The sequence below is a fragment of the Schistocerca cancellata genome, chromosome 11 (genome assembly GCF_023864275.1).
Source record: "Schistocerca cancellata isolate TAMUIC-IGC-003103 chromosome 11, iqSchCanc2.1, whole genome shotgun sequence".
Classification (NCBI taxonomy): Eukaryota; Metazoa; Arthropoda; class Insecta; order Orthoptera; family Acrididae; genus Schistocerca; species Schistocerca cancellata.
In genome coordinates, this window is record NC_064636.1 from 169,208,266 (window position 1) to 169,227,953 (window position 19,688).

General features: G+C 41.0%; 1 protein-coding gene across 3 annotated transcripts in view; it reads right to left on the bottom strand.

Annotated features, from left to right (window-relative positions):
* Positions 1–19,294, bottom strand: part of LOC126108968 (zinc finger protein 737-like) — a 185,273-nt gene extending 165,979 nt beyond the window's left edge. Inside the window, exons 1-2 of one of the 3 annotated variants that reach the window (XM_049914363.1) lie at positions 16,615–16,728; positions 15,916–15,992 (exon numbers count right to left, since the gene is read on the bottom strand). In XM_049914363.1, the coding sequence (XP_049770320.1) occupies positions 15,916–15,992; positions 16,615–16,654 (117 nt within the window). In that variant the 5' untranslated portion in view covers positions 16,655–16,728. Of the gene's footprint in view, positions 1–15,915; positions 15,993–16,614; positions 16,729–19,157 lie in introns of those variants that run through there. The other 2 variants (XM_049914361.1, XM_049914362.1) reach the window with 2 other exon arrangements.
* Positions 19,295–19,688: the final 394 nt, after the last annotated feature.

Consider the following 19,688-nt stretch of genomic DNA (forward strand, 5'->3'; position numbering starts at 1 on the left):
TATGCCAAGTAGCTCTGCAGATGATGAAGAAATTGATGAAATGTATGATGCAATAAAAGAAATTATTCAGGCAGTGAAGGGAGACGTAAATTTATTAGTCTTGGGTGACTGGAATTCAACAGTAGGAAAAGGAAGAGAAGGAAATGTAGTAGGAGAATATGAATTAGGGCTAAGAAATGAAAGAGGAAGCCACCTGGCAGAATTTTGCACAGAGCATAACTTAATCATAGCTAACACTTAGTTCAAGGATCAAGAAAAAAAAGGTTGTATACATGGAGGAACCCTGGAGATACTAGAAGGTTTCAGATAGATTATATAATGGTAAGACAGAGATTTAGGAACCAGGTTTTAAATTGTAAGACATTTCCAGGGGCAGATGTGGACTCTGACCACAATCTATTGGTTATGCACTGTAGATTAAAACTGAAGAAACTGCAAAAAGGTGGGAATTTAAGGAGATGGGACCTGGATAAACTGAAAGAACCAGAGGTTGTACAGAGTTTCAGGGAGAGCATAAGGGAACAGTTGACAGGAATGGGGGAAAGAAATACAGTAGAAGAAGAATGGGTAGCTCTGAGGGATGAAGTAGTGAAGGCAGCAGAGGATCAAATAGATAAAAAGATGAGGGCTAGTAGAAATCCTTGGGTAACAGAAGAGATATTGAATTTAATTGATGAAAGGAGAAACTACAAAAATGCAGAAAATGAAGCAAGCAAAAAGGAATACAAACATCTCAAAAATGAGATCAACAGGAAGTGTAAAATAGCTAAGCAGGGATGGCTAGAGGACTAATGTAAGAATGTAGAGGCTTATCTCATGAGGGATAAGATAGATACTGCTTACAAGAAAATTAAAGAGACCTTTGGAGAAAAGAGAACCACTTGCATGAATATCAAGAGCTCAGGTTTAAACCCAGTTCTAAGCAAAGAAGGGAAGGCAAAAGGTGAAAGGAGTATATAGAGGGACTATACAGGGGTGATGTTCTTGAGGACATTATTATGGAAATGGAAGAGGATGTAGATGAAGATGAAATGGGAGTTATGATACTGCATGAAGATTTTGACAGAGCACTGAAAGACCTAAGTCGAAACAAGGCCCCAGGAGTAGACAACATTCCATTAGAACTACTGACAGCCTTGGGATAGCCAGTAAGGACAAAACCCTCCCATCTGGTGAGGAAGATGTATGAGACAGGTGAAATTCCCTCAGACTTCAAGAAGAATACAATAATTCCAATCTGACTGATGACCTCAGAAGTTAAGCCCCATAGTGCTCACAGCCAATAATTCCAATCCCAAAGAAAGCAGGTGTTGACAGATGTGAAAATTATCGAACTATCAGTTTAATAAGTCACAGCTGCAAAATACTAACATGAATTCTTTACAGACAAATGGAAAAAACTGGTAGAAGCCGACCTCGGGGAAGATCAGTTTGGATTCTGTAGAAATGTTGGAACACGTGAGGCAATACTGACTCTACGACTTACCTTAGAAGAAAGATTAAGGAAAGGCAAACCTACTTTTCTAGCATTTGTAGACTTAGAGAAAGCTTTTGACAATGTTGACTGGAATACTCTCCTTCAAATTCTAAAGGTGGCAGGGGTAAAATACAGGGAGCAATAGGCTATTTACAATTTGTATAGAAAGCAGATGGCAGTAATAAGAGTCGAGGGGTATGTAAGGGAAGCAGTGGTTGGGAAGGGAGTGAGACAGGGCTGTAGCCTCTCCCCGATGCTATCCAATCTGTATATTGAGCAAGCAGTAAACGAAACAAAAGAAAAGTTTGGAGTAGGCATTAAAATCCATGGAGAAGAAATAAAAACTTCGAGGTTCGCTGATGACATTGTAATTCTGTCAGAGACAGCAAAGGACTTGGAAAAGCAGTTGAACAGAATGGACAGTGTCTTGAAAGGAGGGTATAAGATTAACATCAACAAAAGCAAAACGAGGATAATGGAATGAAGTCGAATTAAGTCAGGTGACGCTGAGGGAATTGGAGTAGGAAATGAGACACTTAAAGTAGTAAAGGAGTTTTGCTATTTGGGGAGGAAAATAACTGATGATGGTCAAAGTAGAGAGGATATAAAATGTAGACGCAATAGCAAGGAAAGTGTTTCCGAAGAAGAGAAATTTGTTAACATCAAGTATTGATTTAAGTGTCAGGTAGTTGTTACTGAAAGTATTTGTATGGAGTGTAGCCATGTATGGAAGTGAAACATGGACGATAAATAGTTTAGACAAGAAGAGAATAGAAGCTTTCGAAATGTGGTGCTTCAGAAGAATGCTCAATATTAGATGGGTAGATCACATAACTAATGAGGAGGTATTGAATAGAATTGGGGAGAAGAGGAGTTTGTGGCACAACTTGACTAGAAGGAGGGATCAGTTGGTAGGACATGCTCTGACGCATCAAGGGATCACCAATTTAGTATTGGAGGGCAGCATGGAGGGTAAAAATTGTAGAGGGAGAGCAAGAGATGAATACACTAAACAGATACAGAAGGATGTAAGTTGCAGTACGTACTGGGAGATGAAGAAGCTTGCACAGGATAGAGTAGAATGGAGAGCTGCATCAAACCTGTCTCAGGACTGAAGACCACAACAACATGGAAATGGTAAATGTAGGTGGATATAAGTTTTCAGTACATGTAAGTAGAGAGACTATGGAGAGAGGAGAAGTTGCCATATATTTTAAAATCAGTCATAGTGTGAAATGTTTGGAAACTAAAAAATTTTGCATAGAGCAAGACATAGAAGCATGTGCATGTGAGCTTAAACTAAATAAAGGCACTTTTATAATTGTAGCCACGTATAGGTCCCCCACTGGGAAATTTTCAACTAGTTTTGAAAAACTTTGATTCTTTGTTGTGCTACTTGTCAGACAAAGGAAAGCAAATTATTGTTTGTGGGGATTTCAACGTAGATTTTCTGACAGAGTCAGATAGAAAGCTTGACCTTTAAGTATTACTCGGTTCTTTCAATTTGACATCACTTATTGATTTTCCTACTCGGGTGGTACAGGAAAGCAGCACACTGATAGATAACATTTTCATACACCAAGACAAATTTAATCAAATAAAAACTTTTCCTGTTAAGAATGGTGTGTCTGATCATGATGTTACAGTATATGATATACCTCATGATCAGTAATGCAAAACAGTCCTCCAAAATAGTGTATTGCATTAATGATTTAACACTTCAAAATTTTAGGGAAAGCTAGAGAGGGTATATTTGAAAACAGTTTCCCTAAGAAAACAGTGAAATATAATTGTAAGAAACCACATAAAAAGCCATGGCTTACTAAAGGGATAAAAATATCTTGTAAACAGAAAAGGGCAATGTATCTTATAGCTAGGAGTAGTAATGATCCTGAAACAATGAAACATTATAAAAACTACTGCACTATATTAAGAAAAGTTATTAAAAAGTCCAGAAGTATGTGCATTATGTCTGAGATTAGCACATCTGATAATAAAATTAAAACAATTCGGAATATTGTGAAATGGGGAAGAGGGCAAACTAGAGCACAGAAAGACTGTATTACTAACAAACACAATGAAAATAATAGAGGGAAACATCCCACGTGGGAAAAATATATCTAAAAGAAAGATGATGAGACTTACCAAACAAAAGCGCTGGCAGGTCGATAGACACACAAACAAACATACACACAAAATTCTAGCTTTCGCAACCAATGGTTGCCTCGTCAGGAAAGAGGGAAGGAGAGGGAAAGACAAAAGGATTTGGGTTTTAAGGGAGAGGGTAAGGAGTCATTCCAATCCCGGGAGCGGAAAGACTTACCTTAGGGGGGAAAAAGGACAGGTATACACTCGCGCACACACACACACATATCCATCCGCATATACACAGACACAAGCAGACATTTGTAAAGGCAAAGGGTTTGGGCAGAGATGTCAGTCGGGGCGGAAGTACAGAGGCAAAGATGATGTTGAAAGACAGGTGAGGTATGAGCGGCGGCAAATTGAAATTAGAAATTAGCGGAGATTGAGGCCTGGCGGATAGCGAGAAGAGAGGATATGCTGAAGGGCAAGTTCCCATCTCCGGAGTTCTGACAGGTTGGTGTTAGTGGGAAGTATCCAGATAACCCGGACGGTGTAACACTGTGCCAAGATGTGCTGGCCGTGCACCAAGGCATGTTTAGCCACAGGGTGATCCTCATTACCAACAAACACTGTCTGCCTGTGTCCATTCATGCGAATGGACAGTTCGTTGCTGGTCATTCCCACATAGAACGCTTCACAGTGTAGGCAGGTCAGTTGGTAAATCACGTGGGTGCTTTCACATGTGGCTCTGCCTTTGATCGTGTACACCTTCCGGGTTACAGGACTGGAATAGGTGGTGGTGGGAGGGTGCATGGGACGGGTTTTACACCGGGGGCGGTTACAGGGGTAGGAGCCAGAGGGTAGGGAAGGTGGTTTGGGGATTTCATAGGGATGAACTAAGAGGTTACGAAGGTTAGGTGGACGGCGGAAAGGCACTCTTGGTGGAGTGGGGAGGATTTCATGAAGGATGGATCTCATTTCAGGGCAGGATTTGAGGAAGTCGTATCCCTGCTGGAGAGCCATATTCAGAATCTGATCCAGTCCCGGAAAGTATCCTGTCACAAGTGGGGCACTTTTGGGGTTCTTCTGTGGAAGGTTCCGGGTTTGAGGAGATGAGGAAGTGGCTCTGGTTATTTGCTTCTGTACCAGGTCGGGAGGGTAGTTACGGGATGCAAAAGCTGTTTTCAGGTTATTGGTGTAATGGTTCAAGGATTCCGGACTGGAGCAGATTCGTTTGCCACGAAGACCTAGGCTGTAGGGAAGGGACCGTTTGATGTGGAATGGGTGGCAGCTGTCATAATGGAGGTACTGTTGCTTGTTGGTGGGTTTGATGTGGACGGACGTGTGAAGCTGGCCATTGGACAAGTGGAGGTCAACGTCAAGGAAAGTGGCATGGGATTTAGAGTAGGACCAGGTGAATCTGATGGAACCAAAGGAGTTGAGGTTGGAGAGGAAATTATGGAGTTGTTGTTCACTGTGAGTCCAGATCATGAAAATGTCATCAATAAATCTGTACCAAACTTTGGGTTGGCAGGCCTGGGTAACCAAGAAGGCTTCCTCTAAGCGACCCATGAATAGGTTGGCGTACGAGGGGGCCATCCTGGTACCCATGGCTGTTCCCTTTAATTGTTGGTATGTCTGGCCTTCAAAAGTGAAGAAGTTGTGGGTCAGGATGAAGCTGGCTAAGGTAATGAGGAAAGAGGTTTTAGGTAGGGCGGCAGGTGATCGGCGTGAAAGAAAGTGCTCCATCGCAGCGAGGCCCTGGACATGCGGAATATTTGTGTATAAGGAAGTGGCATCAATGGTTACAAGGATGGTTTCCGGGGATAACAGACTGGGTAGGGATTCCAGGCGTTCGAGAAAGTGGTTGGTGTCTTTGATGAAGGATGGGAGACTGCATGTAATGGGTTGAAGGTGTTGATCTACGTAGGCAGAGATGCGTTTTGTGGGGGCTTGGTAACCAGCTACACGGGGCCGCCTGGGATGATTGGGTTTGTGAATTTTGGGAAGATGGTAGAAGGTAGGGGTGTGGGGTGTTGGTGGGGTCAGGAGGTTGATGGAGTCAGGAGAAGGTTTTGTAGGGGGCCTAAGGTTCTGAGGATTCCTTGAAGCTCCGCCTGGACATCAGGAATGGGATTACCTTGGCTAACTTTATAAGTAGCGTTGTCTGAAAGCTGACGCAGTCCCTCAGCCACATACTCCCGACAATCAAGCACCACAGTCGTGGAACCCTTGTCTGCCGGAAGAATGACGATGGATTGGTCAGCCTTCAGATCACGGATAGCCTGGGCTTCAGCAGTGGTGATGTTGGGAGTAGGATTAAGGTTTTTTAAGAAGGATTGAGAGGCAAGGCTGAAAGTCAGAAATTCCTGGAAGGTTAGGAGAGGGTGATTTTGAGGAAGAGGAGGTGGGTCCCGCTGTGACGGAGGACGGAACTGTTCCAGGCATGGTTCAATTTGGATAGTGTCTTGGGGAGTTGGATCATTAGGAGTAGGATTAGGATCATTTTTCTTCGTGGCAAAGTGATATTTCCAGCAGAGAGTACGGGTGTAAGACAGTAAATCTTTGACGAGGGCTGTTTGGTTATATCTGGGAGTGGGGCTGAAGGTGAGGCCTACGTAGATCAACACCTTCAACCCATTACATGCAGTCTCCCATCCTTCATCAAAGACACCAACCACTTTCTCGAACGCCTGGAATCCCTACCCAGTCTGTTATCCCCGGAAACCATCCTTGTAACCATTGATGCCACTTCCTTATACACAAATATTCCGCATGTCCAGGGCCTCGCTGCGATGGAGCACTTTCTTTCACGCCGATCACCTGCCGCCCTACCTAAAACCTCTTTCCTCATTACCTTAGCCAGCTTCATCCTGACCCACAACTTCTTCACTTTTGAAGGCCAGACATACCAACAATTAAAGGGAACAGCCATGGGTACCAGGATGGCCCCCTCGTACGCCAACCTATTCATGGGTCGCTTAGAGGAAGCCTTCTTGGTTACCCAGGCCTGCCAACCCAAAGTTTGGTACAGATTTATTGATGACATTTTCATGATCTGGACTCACAGTGAACAACAACTCCATAATTTCCTCTCCAACCTCAACTCCTTTGGTTCCATCAGATTCACCTGGTCCTACTCTAAATCCCATGCCACTTTCCTTGACGTTGACCTCCACTTGTCCAATGGCCAGCTTCACACGTCCGTCCACATCAAACCCACCAACAAGCAACAGTACCTCCATTATGACAGCTGCCACCCATTCCACATCAAACGGTCCCTTCCCTACAGCCTAGGTCTTCGTGGCAAACGAATCTGCTCCAGTCCGGAATCCTTGAACCATTACACCAATAACCTGAAAACAGCTTTTGCATCCCGTAACTACCCTCCCGACCTGGTACAGAAGCAAATAACCAGAGCCACTTCCTCATCTCCTCAAACCCGGAACCTTCCACAGAAGAACCCCAAAAGTGCCCCACTTGTGACAGGATACTTTCCGGGACTGGATCAGATTCTGAATGTGGCTCTCCAGCAGGGATACGACTTCCTCAAATCCTGCCCTGAAATGAGATCCATCCTTCATGAAATCCTCCCCACTCCACCAAGAGTGCCTTTCCGCCGTCCACCTAACCTTCGTAACCTCTTAGTTCATCCCTATGAAATCCCCAAACCACCTTCCCTACCCTCTGGCTCCTACCCCTGTAACCGCCCCCGGTGTAAAACCCGTCCCATGCACCCTCCCACCACCACCTATTCCAGTCCTGTAACCCGGAAGGTGTACACGATCAAAGGCAGAGCCACATGTGAAAGCACCCACGTGATTTACCAACTGACCTGCCTACACTGTGAAGCGTTCTATGTGGGAATGACCAGCAACGAACTGTCCATTCGCATGAATGGACACAGGCAGACAGTGTTTGTTGGTAATGAGGATCACCCTGTGGCTAAACATGCCTTGGTGCACGGCCAGCACATCTTGGCACAGTGTTACACCGTCCGGGTTATCTGGATACTTCCCACTAACACCAACCTGTCAGAACTCCGGAGATGGGAACTTGCCCTTCAGCATATCCTCTCTTCTCGCTATCCGCCAGGCCTCAATCTCCGCTAATTTCTAATTTCAATTTGCCGCCGCTCATACCTCACCTGTCTTTCAACATCATCTTTGCCTCTGTACTTCCGCCCCGACTGACATCTCTGCCCAAACTCTTTGCCTTTACAAATGTCTGCTTGTGTCTGTGTATATGCGGATGGATATGTGTGTGTGTGTGCGCGCGAGTGTATACCTGTCCTTTTTCCCCCCTAAGGTAAGTCTTTCCGCTCCCGGGATTGGAATGACTCCTTACCCTCTCCCTTAAAACCCAAATCCTTTTGTCTTTCCCTCTCCTTCCCTCTTTCCTGACGAGGCAACCGTTGGTTGCGAAAGCTAGAATTTTGTGTGTATGTTTGTGTTTGTTTGTGTGTCTATCGACCTGCCAGCGCTTTTGTTTGGTAAACACAATGAAAAGTTTGTTAACAATTAGTCAGAAGTACAAACATTTTAATAATCATTTTTAAGTGTTGTAGAGAAAATAGATTCCAGCTATTCATTAGAAAATTCGAGGCAGTATATGGAAGAGGCAGTACCTACGCAATTTGATAAAATTGATATTCAAACCACCTCTCCTACTGAAATTAGGAAAATAATAAATTCATTCAAAAGTATAAGCTCACATGGAATTGATGGCATTTCCAACAGAGTACTAAATGCTTGTTCCCAACAAATAAGTAGGATTCTCAGCCATATGTAGTAGCTCACAGAAACAGGGAATTTTTCCAGATAAAGACTGAAATATGCTATTGTTAAACCATTGCATAAAAAAGGGGATGGATCTAATGCTAATAACTACCACCCAATCCAACTTCTGACAGCTTTATCCAAAATTCATGAAAAAGTAATGTATTCAAGAATAGCATCACATATTTGTAAAAATGAAGTACTAACAAAATGCCAATTTGGTTTTCAGAAAGGCTTTTCAACAGAAAATGCTATATATGCTTTCACTTATAAAATATTAAATGCAATGAATAACTGAACATCACCCATTGGGTTATTTTCTGATCTCTCAAAGGCTTTTGATTGTGTGAATCATGAAATTCTTCTAGATAAGCTTAAGTATTATGGTATGAGTGGGCCAGTGCACAAATTGTTTAATTCATACTTAACTGGCAGAATGCAGAAGGTTGAAATTAACAGTACAGATAGTCTACAAAAACCAGCACAGTCCTGGGGAGGTATCAAGCATGGTGTCCCACAGGGTTCAGTCCTGGGTCCCTTATTGTTCTTAATATATATTAATAACTTGCCACTCTATGTTCATGAAGATGCAAAGTTAGTTCTTTTGCTGATGATACAAGTATAGGAACCACAACCAAGAAGCAAGTATCAGCTGAGGAAATTGCAAATAATGTCTTTCAGAAAATTATTAAGTGGTTCTCTGCAAATGGACTTGCCCTAAATTTTGAGAAAACACAGTTTATACAACTCTGTACAGTAAATGGCATAACACCATTGATAAATATAGACTATGAATGGAAGTCTGTTGCTAAGGTAGAATACTCAAAATTTCTGGGTGTATGCATTGATGAGAAATTGAATTGGAAGAAACACATCGATGATCTGCTGAAACAGTTAGGTTCAGCTACTTATGCTATTAGGGTTATTGTAAATTTTGGTGATAAATATGTCAGTAAATTAGTCTACTATGCCTATTTTCATTCACTGATTTCATGTGGCATCATATTTTGGGGCAGTTCATCATGAAGAGAGAAAGTATTCACTGCACATAAGTGTGTAATCAGAATAATAGCTGGAGCCCACCCAAGATCACCTTGCAGACATTTCTTTAAGGAACTCAGGATATTCACAGTACCTTTGCAATATATATATTCACTTATGAAATTTGTCATTAATAACCCATCCAATTCAAAAATAACAGAATTGCATAGCTACATCACTAGGAGAAACAATGATATTCACAATTTTGGATTAAATCTCACTTTGGTACAGGAAGGGGTGAATTATGCTGCCACAAAAATCTTCGGTCATTTGCCAAATAGTATTAAAAGTCTGACAGATAGCCAACCAACATTTAACAGCAAATTAAAAAAATTTCTGAATGACAACTCGTTCTACTCAATAGATGAATTCTTAGATATGATGTAGTATTCCACATCACCGCAAAATGTCGTGTTCATGATCTATGGAACAAGGATTTATGTATGTATGTAGGTATTTTTGTATTTATTACTTCTGTAACACTCTCTTAGGCAGTCATCTGGGCGTTTATAAAACTGATGTCAAAATCAGACATGTCTGTTTGCCCTCCCTGTATAATGATGTCCAGAGGTTGGTGGGGGAGAGTGAGAGCTTTAAGGGAGTTAAGCCCAACCCAAATTCCTGCAAAGGGCTTTTCACCCTACCCACAAGCCCATGAGGAATGCCTGGTGCATAAAATTTTTATTGGTTATATAGGTCCACTTCCTCATACACGAGTAGGTAATAAGCACATATTAGTCATCGTGAATAGCAGTTGTCTTGAATTTTTTCACTTTACAGGCCATACTGGATGCTTCTTACTGCTAATGCTCCTGCTTTTGCTCTGCACCTTTTCACAAGGTTCTGCTTTGACAACAGAATTAAGGATGTGACCACAAATCCTTATTACCAAAAGACTTCTTTTGCTGGCCGGGTGAACTGCAAGTTGAAGGATGTGCTTATCCTTCACAGTCATGCTCAGAGACAATGGGACATGTCAGTGCCACGGGTTAATTTTGCCTTCAACACTGCACAACCCAAGTCCCTGAATGCTGCTCCAGTGTCCCTTATGCTAGCACATATGGTCAGTTCTCCTCTTGTCATCCTGTGGTCAATCAATGATTTGCTTCCAGAACACATCACCCTAGAAGTGATGCAGCAGAATTGGAGCCGGGATAGGCATAAAATTGCTTACGACAAGCTAGCCATCTGCTACAATCTGGAGCATGACAGTGTGTTCATTCAAAACCCTAATACTGTGGAAAAAGGGGCCTTAGTTTTTGCCAGCAAGCTAGCTTCTCAGTTTTGGGGACAGTACGAGATTGTCAGGGTGACGAGTCTTGCAAACCTCCAGATTGGGGATTTATTAACGAGTAAAAGGCTCTCACATGCACATTACTCAAGTCAAGGAGAGTCAGATGTATAGAGCTCCTTATTGGGGGGAGGGGGATTTTGGTTTTGTCAGAGAGGCTGAGCCATGGTGGGCTCCCCCCCCCCCCCCCCCCCCCCGAATTCCAGTCCAATGCCTCTGGCCTATGTCACTTCTTATGGCTTGGAGCTCATCTGCATCAGTGGTTGAGCCACATGGGGAGGGGGTGGGCGGGGGGCGGCAAGGAACAGCAGTGGATCTCACAAGCAATCAGTGTCTTGGAGCTGGACCAGAACATGAGGCAGAGGGCCCATGGGCAGCAAGTGGTGTTTGGCCGAACTTGATGTGCTACTACTATTTATCACCACAATACAATCGTTCAATAATGGGAACTGCCATACTCTGGTCAGCCACAATATTATGACCACCTATCTAAACGCAGTGTGTCGACCTCTGCCACAGATAACAGCGAGGACACATTGAGGCACAGAAGCAATGAGACCTTGGTAGATCACTGGAGGAAGTTGGCACACCTGCACACCTCAGGTCACCTGATTCCCGTAAATTCCAAAAGGGGGGATGATCTCTCCATGGCATGTTAAATTACATCCCAGATGTATTTTATCAGGTCAGAGGTGGCGAGTTGGGTGCTCATCCCATTCAATGGAACTCACCACTGTGTTCCTCCTGGCCTTGTGAAACAGCGCATTATTTTGTTGAAAAGCGCCACTGCCATTGGGAAATATGATTGTCATGAAGTGGTGGAGGTGGTCTGCAACCAGTTTACGATACTCCTTGCCCAACACAGTGGCCTCACACGAGCTCCACCTGGACCTATGGATGCCAACATGATTGTTTCCCAGAGCATAATCAAGCTGCCACCAGTACAGGAGTCTAGGCGCTGTTCCCCTTGATGGTGACAGATATGCAGCCTTCCAAGAGTATGATGAAGGGTATCAGGATTCATCAGATCATGAAGTGCTCTGCCACTGTGCCAACATACTGTGCCGATCGGTTATGTGCCTATTTCAGTCATAGTAGTTGAAGTTGTGGCGTAACATTGGCACATGCATGGGTCATCAGGTGCACAGACCCACCATTAAGAGTGTTCGAAGCATTGTTTGTTCAGGTACACTTGTACTCTGCCCAGCATCAAGTCTGATAATTAGTTATGTCACAGTTTGCTGCCCATGTTGTTTTACCAGTCTGCCCAGCCTATGACATCCACAAGGGGTGCTTGCCCAACCCCATAATGTCTGGAAATAGTTTCACCTTTGTTTCGCCACGTGTTGAAGACATTCACCACAGCACTCCTCAAACGCCCAACAAGTTCTGGAGTTTCCCAACTGCTCATACCTAGCCTTCAGGCCACTACATAATTGCCTACTTTCAAAAAACAGAAATCCAGAAGATCCCAAAAAATTTAACGCATGCATACATTGCAAGGTATTCAAACATAGCAAGAAATGACTACATAGAAAAAGATTACAAATAATGTTAACCACATATAATGTAGGCTGCATTTTAAGATCACTATTTTCGGCATCTACAAAGTTAGTTACTTACACAAGTTATTTGCTGATGAGTGTTCATTTTGTTGTCACTTAACATTGGGAACAGTTCACACACTACACAAAAATGAGATTTTCTGCACTTGATCTTGCAAGCTACAATATGAATGACACTGTCAAAACTACTAAACTGAACATTTTTTATACTTATTTACAAAATTTTCTCAAGTTCCAAGAACACTGGCTGTATTCCATCAAACATTGCAGAAGAGAGACGAAAATGTGTATCTTTCTTTGCTTTCTTCAGAAATTGTGATGGAAAACTATTCACGTAACATGGACCACTGCTTCTTGTTTCCAAAATAGAAATGGATCCCAGAGTTACATTTGATATGGAGGACCTAAACTGATTGCGATTCTTCTTCATCAAGCTGAACACATGCTCACCCACACCATTGCTGTGCAGTCGAGTCAAAACAGAAAACATTAACCTGGATAACCTATCGTACTTAGGACCACCGTGAAAGCTCATAAAGTGAGGCCATTTGGTACCATCTATCAAGTTCTTGCTCTCAACAGTGGCAGAGTAATCAACCTGCAGGACCACAAATTGGCTCTGAAGCACATTCATTGTGTAGTCACACAGAGTTAATGACAAAAGTGCAGCAATATTGTGCGAGATGGGAATATTGATAATATTATCGGGCTACCTTCAGTCAAATTTCAGACACTCGCATCTCAGAACAGCAGCTATTATTGAAAGGCAAAACTGAAAAGCGATATGAATGCAGAGGGCGAGAAAAAACCCTGGAGTTGAATATCTGGATAAAAACAATGTTCATCCAGAAAACTGGAATACTACCCCAAAATCTTCCAGGAAAACCAGAAAACTTGATAGGTATGCCACCACAATTTGCCCTTGGTCAAACTCTGATTGTGCCGATTCTACACATGGACAGCATGCTCACTGATATTCCATGCACAATGCATGTATCTTATTAGAGTCATTCCTCGTAAAGTAACGGCGCTATTGCCAGGATGAGTATCTACTGATAGTAGGTTGGCAGTCATAACATTTTCACTGAGGAGCGTTTATGGTTTAGCATTGTGACTTCCAGATGGATGCTACCAGTGCCAAGGGAGCCATGCCACCACATTTGAGGGAATGGTCAAACTTATCCATTTATTACAAGGATGTACTGGAAAGTAATGCCTTCAAAAATTTTATTCTTTTCTCATTATCAGTTGAACTATTACTTGGCATCAATATTACACTGTCGATGTTGCCACTTTGCTGACACAATATGACGCTCTTTGCTGCTAGAGGGTTCCGAATTGCAGTGTAATGTGTGTGTGTGCGTAATACAACCACGTCAGCACATGAGAAAACCGTCAGAAAACACAGAGCACAAATTCAAAGGGTTTGTCCACACATGGAGCACCCCCTCCTTGAGCACACCAATGCCAGACTATACACAAGTGTTTATCCAACTGCAACAGTCTGACACCTTTGATTCATTATTACCGATCATACTCCATACAGTCCCGGTTTGATCCCAATGAGTTTCCCACTGTTTGCAAACCTTCAGGAGCACCTTTAAGGACCTCACTTCGACAGTGATTAATTAGTGTGAGCAGAGGTGAGGCTATGCACCTGCCAACTAAGTCAAACATTTTACAATGACGGCACCAACAAAATGGTCTCTCATTGAGGAAAAAGGTGTCAGTGACAGGGTGGCTATTTTTGAAATAAATATATAAACATGAAGAATAAAGGTGTAGAATGTTAATAAAGTTTGTTTTAATGAAAAGCTTCAATAATTTTCACATAAAAATTCTGAGGTACTACTTTTCATCATGTCCTCGTGCCCAAAACATACACCAAGCAAAAATTAAGTTTTAATTAATTTGGCAAGGAAGGTGGCTTTGAAGTGATATGACATATACAGACATGTCTAAAGGTCATCGGAAAGTATAGTCCTTCAAATAACATGGCACATAAGGTAAGAGAAGACTTCTTGTGGGTAAAAGTTACATTCTGAGCACCACTGGATTTTTCAGTAAACATTAGGCTGTGCTACTGGTCAATTTGTTACCACAACCTTTATTTGGTTTTCACATTTGTTGGTTCTGGAAACTCATAGCTACACCACAACCATTCAACCTAACATAGCCCTTGAGCTGCACTATGGATCAGTCTGTCACCACAACCAATATTTCAAGGGGGGAGGGGCTCTAACACCACATTATTATATTGTGGCCTGTGAATAGATCTGACATGACTGTTCAAATTGCTTTTCATCCACATGTTGTGTGTTGTGCATATGTATCATGCTATGTGTCAAACCATCATTATGTCAGGGGTCAAAACCTAAGCCTGAACTATGTTAGGTCTAACAACTCTTTCACTAGGTTCAATAAAATTTAGTATATTTACTTTCTTATAATTTCTTCACAGAGAATGTTTAGGATTTCTGTTTGATACTGCTGGTCAAATTAACTGCAAGCCATTTACTAAGTTTGGCAAATTATAATGAAGCACTCACATATATTTAGATGCAATTGATACATTAACACTATCCAATATTTCTACAGTTGCGCAACACGAATGGCACTCATATTCAAAAGAAAATGCTGCATTAATGTTATCAAAATACATCTGCACAGCACCCAAGATGGATGTCGAAATAAATTTATTCAGCACAGATAGTTCACAAGTAGTTTGCGTGATTGTGTCGGGACCCTCAATTCTGGATGGCAGGATAAAAATACTAGGGGCACCCAGCAAATGTGTTTGCCTGCTGAATAACCTACAAAATGTTCTACTACATCAGATTTTATGTGACAAGTGGATGTCAGATTATTTCCACAAATAACTGGAACATTCTGGTAATTTTACAAACAATATTTGTAACAATGTGTAGCAAATGCAGGAAGTAGTTATGAACAAACCTGTCAATATTTAATGTATAACCTCATGGCTTCATCAGAACTTTGCAGCCAAAATACAAATTCATTCTGCACCTATGGGCTGTGTAGCAATTTACGCTTCCATGTTATATTTGTCTGAAATTTAACTTTACTGCTGACAGTTCTACTTTCACTTTGTTTACATATTCAAAGTCAACACCTAATGTTAATAGTACAACAAAACGTACTCCTCAGATTAGTGACCATGCGAATGTCAATTCAAAGGAAATGTGTTTAAATCATCAATAAATAAATTACAATTCTCATTCCATACCATGATACACTGTAATAATGCATTAACTGCACCCATACCACTTATAAATTTAATGGCACTGCTAACTTTCACTGTAGTCATAATTGTTCTGAAAATGTACATTAAGGTTGTCATTCAAAAGAAGCATATCAGAATATATCCAGTTTATGGCAACCACTTTATCAGTATAGTTGCGTTGTGCACTAAAAGTTTTCCGTGTTTACTGAACGTTAAATTGAAACTCTTGCCTCAGTTCTAGATGGGGTTTAATACAAGGCGTATTTCAACGCGCTGTGCAAAATGTCATATTTAACACTCCAAGTTTACCAGTTTTTTAGTAAATTTAATTATTCATGTTTCCAGCAGTATGGCATCAATTGCATGCATTCACACACCATACTGCACACAAAAATTAATGAATCACTCCACAGAAACATAAGTAAGCCACTTACCATGGGGTCTTCTTCATCTGTTTCCTCTTTTTTTATCCACATAGCTGGATCCTGGTCCATGGCTTGAGTTCTACAGTCTAGGAAAAAAAAAAAAAACAATAACATAAGAACAGTTGTACTGTTCCTGTTGTTACCATGAGATATAGCTCAAAGGCAGTATTTTTACTCATCTTCCGGATGCAGTAAATGGGTGATTACAAAGGAAACAGATTCAAAGTGGCTGAGAAAAAGGAGTGTTACATGATATAAACTCATTTACAGTGCTCAGGTGGTGAAAATTGAGTACACTCAATCATAAAATCACATGCAATGGAAACAGAGTATTGGCAGTTGCTACTGCTCCTTTGTAACACTGGCTTATGGATACCGTCCTATTGTGACAATTATGGAAGGTGGGTAGTTTTTGTGCATGCACAAACTTCAGCATTTTGAAGAATCAAAGCAGCCAATACACTGCTGCGAAATTACTTAATATCACCAAATATTTCATTCTACCCTTTGCTCATTGTGTAACTTACTTTCAATCTGACAAGGAAATCATGAAAATCCGGTTGTACTGATTGTTTCCCAGCCAGCAAAATCCATTTTCAACATAGGTGTTACTTTGAAACTTCTGTAGTCATTCATGATTGAATACTCAATTTTGAGTAAGCATCACCACACTGGAAACCTTACCTCCTATTAAAGAAAACCATATACCTGTACTGTCACCTGCACACTGCAATGCGGAAGTTCTCATTCTTCATTACCATGAAGATTAAACATTGGTCAGTTTTTTCTTACAAAACTGGTTTACTGGAACTTCTTCCTTCTTACTAACTATAACCATGATGAATGGTCTATTGAGTTCCGATGACGTAATAGTTTTTGTTTGAGAAATTATAGTTAATTAGTAACTTGTTCTTTCGACAGTTCCTAAATAATGTTACAGTATTCATATACAGAACTCCCACACACAACAACAAACTGGTATTTACGCATGATTGATTAAATTATAACAGAAAACTGACTAGATGAATCAAAGCACAGTGAAAATTAACAAAATGCAACAGAATACCTTCTACAGCATTTCCTTTCATACGAACTTACCTAATCATGAAATGATTTAATAACTGCGGGCAGTTGAAAAATTGTTTACGTTAGCCCTAAAATCTGGAGCAGCGGGATTACAGAAGGGGTCAACAGAAACATCCGATCTCACGCGTCGGCTTTGACCCGTGACGTAAGGGTGTGTGGTGTGTGACGTCATTACTGCGCGGAGTTTGGTTTGTGAGTGTGGCGTGTTTGTCGATGTTGCCTCGTTGACGTTACCTTAGTAGGAGTTTCAGGGCCTGTAATATATAGTTTACCTTTTTACTGTACTTTTTGTTTTAACGTCGTCTATGAGGCTTTTATCAGTTTGCCATTAGATTGTTCAATCTTTATGGTCTATATGTTTTGTCGCTACTCGTTATGTCTAATGAATCAATATTGTTTTTTTCTTTTTTTTTATTTGTTTCTTTTTTTTATCTTTTGATTGACCTACACATTGATCTGTAGCGTAGCCCTGAATACGAGGTTAGGTTGGGAGTTTTTTTTTTTGGCGGGGGGGGGGGGGGGTCAGGGGGGGGGGGCGCAGCCCCTCCCTGCCTGGCCTTGAGTACCACTTGTTTGTTATTATCTTTGTTTTCTATCAATGTTAGCAGATTGTTCTTGTGAAACCTTTGTGTGTGTTGTTTTTCTATGTGTTTTCGTCTTTGTGATACGTATGCAACGTTTTTATATCCGCCATATTGGAATTGTCGTTTATGGTCGTTTCCGCAATATTTGTGACGTCATGGGTCAAAGCCGACGGGTTGGATCGGACGCTTCCGTATTTCCTTACTGAAGTGTCAGATAACACCTGTCTACTTTGACCAATGACGTCAACGTGACGATGTGCTAAGCGTCTCCAATATGGCGCCTATGACGTCACTACATAACACGGCAACAAACACAAAAATACATATAAATAAAACAGTAACATCGCCCTTCAAAAATACAATCAAACTAATGGGACAACCGCTCGAAATTGGAGGCTTTAGGGTGAGGGAAAGCTGAAACGAACACCACGATCTCAAAACATAAAATGAAGAACAAAAAGAAAGGAAAAAAAGCAATATTACAACTTTCCTCTCCACCAGCAAAATGTAAAGGAATCTGACACTTCCCTTGACCTATGTAGGTCAATCACAGGTGACGATACCGAAACAGCAATACCTACAGCAAAAACTACAATTGGAATCAGAGATTTCCCTTGACCTATATCAGTGAATCAACTACTGGTAGTAAAAAACCAACACCTGCAAGTACAAAATTAAAATCAAAGCCTCAAAAATTCGCAAAACAAATATCCCACATAAATTAAAACAGATTCAATACACGCGAACTAGATCGCCCCCCCCCCCCCCCCCCAAACACACACATTAAACGTCTTACCACATTACAAACAACAAACCAGTAACACCTAACCGAAACGTCAAACACAAACCAAAAAAAAAATTGATAACTCAATGAACAAACTTCCAAACATTACGTTTGGAATTATATATATAGCCCACACACACACACCACCACGAAACACATCTACAAACACAACCAACTCATAACATCGTGTCGTAATAACGTTACACACACCACCACCCTGATAGTTACGGGTCAAAGCAGACGGGTGGAATCAGACGCTTCCATTGACTCGGAGCGGCTATATGCTTGCATCAGATCACAGCAAACTCATCACAAACATTATTACAGGTAAGTAAGTTAACAAAACCTTATAAAATCTCGACCTGACATTTTTCGTAACGGGTGAACTGTACAGACACAAAGTGCACTAAACTGCTTGTTAAAGCACTAATAACCTACCTGTCTCAATTCCAAGACTGATACATCCATAAAAAATAACCTATTTATTTTGTTGCAATGAACTTAACCTGAAAAAACTACATTAGTACACCGTCACATTCACCAAACACAGTATAGGCGATGCTTTCACAAATACTGAATAAATTCTCATACTTATGTACCCATTAAACATTTAAAGGAAAGGCAACAGCCACAGAAACGGCTACCATTGCGTCGTCACAAGCTATTCGCGAACTATTACACTCATCAAACTCAACTGTTAATTGTAACAGAAATGAAGTACCGCGTTAATTTACTTCCGAAACAATTTTTTTCTTTCATTTATTCTTGTTTGCAATTTGTAGTCGCTTATATATTACCTGGAGAATTTAATACACACAAATTTCCACAAAAGTACAAGATTCCAGCTGATTGATGTCAAAAACCAGCGAACCAAAGACTTTATAGCAAGACAAAGAAGAAAGAACTATGCCGTGTGCTGCGAGATTAACATAATGGAAGAACTGGAAAGATGAAATGGCGAAAATTAGATACCCTAGGATATTCTAACTCTGGTAAATTTTTATCGCCAGATTAGCACAAAAACTAGATAACTTAAAATAGCTGTTATTGAAAGAAATACGTTTGAAAATTTCTAGCAATTTTAAATCTTCGCCGTAAACAAAGTGATTTGAAATAATTATCATCGCATGTGCTGATTTAAGTTGAAAAGGTCGGTATCTTACTTTTAGGTTTGTTCTTACTTTCCTTCCAAAACTGATTCCTTTTGAATAAAATAGGAGTTATATACTTGTTGCCCTAGTCCACATTACGAGCTACCTATTTGCGAGTTTCAAAATATATCAACTGCTAACATAAATATATTTATTTTCAAACAAATGCATAGTAAT